General features: G+C 43.6%; 1 protein-coding gene across 1 annotated transcript in view; it reads right to left on the bottom strand.

Annotated features, from left to right (window-relative positions):
• Nucleotides 1-597: 597 nt before the first annotated feature.
• phf11 (PHD finger protein 11) overlaps nucleotides 598-5,033 on the bottom strand; it is a 28,903-nt gene continuing 24,467 nt past the window's right edge. The window contains exon 18 of the mRNA XM_037686198.1: nucleotides 598-645. Within this exon, the coding sequence (XP_037542126.1) occupies nucleotides 598-645 (48 nt within the window). The remainder of the gene's footprint in view (nucleotides 646-5,033) is intronic.

The following is a 5,033-nucleotide window of genomic DNA, read 5'->3' as shown; positions in this document are numbered from 1 at the left end:
CAGTACGTTAACCACCTGCTCTGTTTTCCTGGACGCTGATTGTCTGTCACAGTAGCAGACGGTCGCTGTCTCTCTAGCAGGCAGTTTGTTTACCTCCGCTCTTTATCAACTGGACAACTCCTAAACGTTCTGTGTGTTCAAGTTTCTGGCGGTGAACCGAAACACCAGTGGAAGATGCTGACGATTAAAGAAAAAGTGGAACTTCTGGACAAACTTGCCTACGTGGACATTTGTTGCCTTTTACGGCACGGTTAAGATGGACGCTGCATTGGTCATGTGGATTAATGATTGCAGAAAAAAAAAATCCCCATCACTTTGGATACCAAGACCAAAGGTGAAAAAAGTCCCAAAACCACGTGATAAACGAGGGACTACCGTATAGCGTTCCTACTTCACAGTTTTTCACCTATCGCAGTGGTGTGTGGAACGTTACCCCTGTGATAGTTGAGGGATACTGTAAATCAAAACTAATACTGACTGTGCATAATGCAGTAAAATATTTAACTGAGATAAATGGATAAGAGAAACTCAACACTGATGTTTTTTTCAATTGCATTCACTCGTGGACTCATTTCCTCAGGGCAGAGACGACGTCCTTCATAGCTTCCGCTTCCTTCTGCAGCGCTGCTCGTTTCCTGTGCAGCTCTGAAACCACAAGTTTTCACATCTCAGGATAAAAACGTGAAGACAAACTAATAAAGTATTCAGTGCTCAAAAACTAAAAAAAGTGAGATTCAATTTACAAATCAGATTTAGTTTAAGATCAAACTGACTCTTCCCAACGGCAGGAAGGCCATACACTAACACATTCAGAGCAGGTTTGTGGATTCCTACTGTGGATTATTACACATTAAAATGTGAGTACACTGTAGTTTAATTACAGTGAAATGCATCCAAAAATGTGAATTATGGTGTTAGACAACCAGTATACTGTATAAATCCAACATACAAGACGACAGTAGAGGTGTTAATATGCAAATTAATAGTTTGGAAGCATAAAAGTATAAACTTATTTAGGTCGGATCTAGTTCCATATGAAGAGGTGCTGAGAGTCTTTAGCCTCCCCCCCCCTCATCATCGAGCTGGTTGACTGTGTGAATGTTTATGAAGCATTCACACTATTGTGATCCGTTTTTCTTCCGTATGTTTCACTGCATCTTTCTCGTTTCAAAATTTTTGTGCCATTTCAACAAATCATAAATCAAAACGTTCAGCTCTTTCAGGAGAAGGCTGCTGTAACTTTTGGTATTGGTGCAACTTTAGCTTTTTGAAATATTTGGCTTTTTCTGACACTTTTTCTCCTCATAGAAAATGAATTGAGCTCATTTTACCTCCTTCAAATCTTTAGATGTGTTTACAACCTTTTACTGCTCCTTTCACATTTTGTTCTGCTTCAGCTTCTTTCAGCTTACTTGTGCAAATAAAAAAATCAGCTGTTTTGTACTCCTTTCTGCTTTATTCGGCTCACATTTTTGTGCTTATTCTAACTTCTCTCTGCTTATTTCTGAAAGTTTCAACTATATCTGCTATTTTAGCTACCATTTAGCTGTTTTATACTAATTTGAGCTTTTTCCGCCAATTCCACATTTTTTTGCGCTCATTTAAACTTTTTTCAGCCTAATTCAGCAAAAATGTACTCCAAGCTTATTTCTGCTTTTTTAGCTACTATTCAGCATTTTTTTATTAACATATTTCTGCTTTTTTTCAGATAATTTCTATGTTCTTGTGCGAATTTCTGCCTCATTAGGCCTAATTGGATATAATTGTGCTCTTTCAACTTCCTTTTGGTAGTTTAAGCTTCTTTCTGCCTTTACAGCTATGTTTCAGCTATTTTTGCTAATTTAAGCTTTTTGTAAGCCAATTATTTTTGTGCTCATTTCTGCTTATTTAAACCAAATTCAATAAATGTGTTCTTTCTGCTTTATTCTGCTAACTTAGGCTTATTCTTCCATTTCAGCTACATTTCAGCATGATTTTAACTAATTTCAGCTGTTTTTCAGCAATAAGCACTGCATTTTCACAGGAAATGCAATTTCTCTACTTTTATTTTCCTGCAAAGAATAAAGTCACGAGTTCCACCATTCTGCCTTTAAACGTCTCCTACCCTCTGAGTACTCTCTTATCGCACAGCAGAGTTTATCAAAAACAAATTAATGTTTTTTGATGTTTCAATCTCACCAGACTACATTAAAAAACTTCTACTTTTAACAACAGCAGGTTGCAAATAGGAGTTATGCACACAGAAGTTGAAATCCTTGCAGTGTTTAGAAACCAAACTGCAAATACTGTTAATGCATCTAGTTGAAAACATCAACTGTAAAATTTACTGAGAAATAAATGACAGAGCTTTAGGGCCACGCTAAGAAAAAAAATTACTGTAAAAGCCATAAAATTATGAGAATAAAGTTGAATAAAGTCTTAATATTATGAGAATAAAGTCGTACGAGACATTTTTTTTGCAGCTCTCATTCATTTATTAATTTTTTTCCATGAGTCGGCTCCACAGCGTGACCTGTCAATCAATCCAGTAGGCGTGTCAGCAAATGACCAATCAGAGGCTAAATGCTCCTTACCTGCAGAGAGCTGCTGCAGCCCATCAGAACATACCACCGTACTGTAAGCAGGTTCAAAGTCCTGATACTGATAATAATCTGATGCTGATGTGCTAACAGATTAACTATCTCCTTACTTATAAAACCAACAGCAAAGTATAACTTAACAAGATGCTCAACATTCATCATTTTACCACAGTTAAAATGCATTAAACCTGCTTTATCGTGTCGGAGTTCAGACCCAAGCCCTGTAGGATTTTTAACCCTTCCACCGCCACACTCTTCTCTTCCATCTTTGCTAGTAATTCTGTTTCAGACTCTGAACTCTCTGTGGGTCTTACTACAAAGGAGTTGCTTTCTCAGCATCAGGAGGCGTGTGTACAGATCCTGGACTCAGTCGCCCCGTTAAAGCTCAGGAATCGAAAATGCACGCCCCACCCTTGGGTAAATGAGACTACACGAGAGGCAAGACGCTTGTGCAGAAGAGCTGAACGTTGATGGAAAAAAGATAAACTTCAGGTGTCTTTTGAGATGTTAAAAACATGTTGGAAAGCCTATCAGACCACCGTTAAACAGGAGAAAAACTAATATTTCTCAAAAATTATCAACTTAAACAGTCACAACCCCCACATTCTTTTCAACACCATTAACACCATTCTAAACGTGCCTCAGTCTGCCACCATTGAGGCCTCTGTCGACACCTGTAATAAGTTTGTCAGGCATTTTGTTGAAAAGGTTGTCGATTAGGTCATCAATTCCACGCTCCACAGCCGACCCTTCAGTTCTTGTCCCCTGCTCAGCAGTCTTCAGTCACTTTGACCCCATCTCGCTCTCATTTTTAAATGAGGTCGTTGGTCACATGAAACCCTCAGGCTCCCCTGCTGATCCCATCCCTGCTGCATTTTTTAAACGGGTTCTACCGTTAACTGGACCCTCTGTTCTTGCCATTATTAACAGCAGTTTGGCTACAGGTGTGGTTCCTGATGTTTTAAAACATGCAGTGGTAACTCCATTAATTAAAAAACCCGGACTTGACCCTGCAGCTTGTTCAAACTTCAGGCCAATCTCAAAACTTCCATTTCTTTCTAAAATCTTAGGAGAAAAAAGTTTTTATTCAACTAACCAAGTTCTTGAATTGGAAATGGAATTTTTGAGATTTTTCAGTCAGGATTTAAACAACTGCACAGCACCGAGACGGCTTTAGTAAGGGTCTGTAATGACATTCTGCTAGCAAATGACTCTGGTCAGTCTGTGATCCTGGTACTCCTCGACCTTACCGCTGCATTTGACACTGCTGATCACAGCATCCTTTTGTCTCGGCTAGAACACTGGGTTGGGATTACAGGGGTGGCGCTAGCTAGAATGGTTCCGTTCGTATCTGGGTGACAGGAGTTTCTTGTCAGGTTTTTTCGTGGCAGATCAGGACAGAAGAACCCAGTTGCGCAGGCAGGACTCAGGAGGCAGATGTATAAGATAAAAATACTTTTAATAATAATAATAATAAATCAAAAAGGCTGACATGGCAGCAAAACTTACATGGACTCAAGAACACGATCACTCAGGCAGGACAAGACAGGACATACCCAACGACGAACCGACAATGACAGAACTGACAGACAGACTTTATATACACACAACCAGGACATGACACAGGTGACGATAATCAGACAATCAATTCAGACACAAGGGAGAACAGACAGGGGGAAGGCCCACTAGATGGTGCCATCCTTACAGTACCCCCCCTCAAGGACGCCCCCTGGCGTCCCCAAGAAGCCCCCTCCCAAAAGACTAGGGCGGGCGGAGGGAGGAACTGCAAGGGTGGTGGGCCCGAACAAAGACACACAAGGACCAAAACAAAAACAGGACAAGGCCCAGGAACTAAACTAAGTAGGGAAACATAAAATGTCTAGATGGCCGGAGACCAGCCACTGGCTCAGAGCAGGTCAGGTGGGCGACCGGGAGGCCGTCCAGCACGGGACCATCGTTCAGGTGGGCGACCGGGAGGCCGTCCAGCACGGGACCATCGTTCAGGGGGGCGGCCGGGAGGCCGTCCAGCACGGAACCATCGTTCAGGGGGGCGGCCGGGAGGCCGTCCAGCACGGGACCATCGTTCAGGGGGGCGGCCGGGAGGCCGTCCAACACGTAGGACCTTGGAGGCCGCAGCTGGCGGCGTAGAAACCTTGGAGGCCGCAGCTGGCGGCGTAGAAACCTTGGAGGCCGCGTCAGGCGGCGTAGAAACCTTGGAGGCGGCGTCAGGCGGAATAGAAACCTTGGAGGCCGCGGCTGGCAGCGTAGAAACCTTGGAGGCCACGGCTGGCGGCGTAGAAACCTTGGAGGCCGCGTCAGGCGGCGTAGAAACCTTGGAGGCCGCGTCCGGCGGCGTAGGCGACGAGGAGGCCGCGTCCGGCGGCGTAGGCGACGAGGAGGCCGCGTACGGCGGCGTAGGCGACGAGGAGGCCGCGTCCGGCGGCGTAGGCGACG

This window comes from Nematolebias whitei, chromosome 13 (genome assembly GCF_014905685.2).
Source record: "Nematolebias whitei isolate Nwh7 chromosome 13, NemWhi1, whole genome shotgun sequence".
Taxonomy (NCBI): domain Eukaryota; kingdom Metazoa; phylum Chordata; class Actinopteri; order Cyprinodontiformes; family Rivulidae; genus Nematolebias; species Nematolebias whitei.
This window is presented reverse-complemented; position numbering and strand designations above follow the sequence as displayed.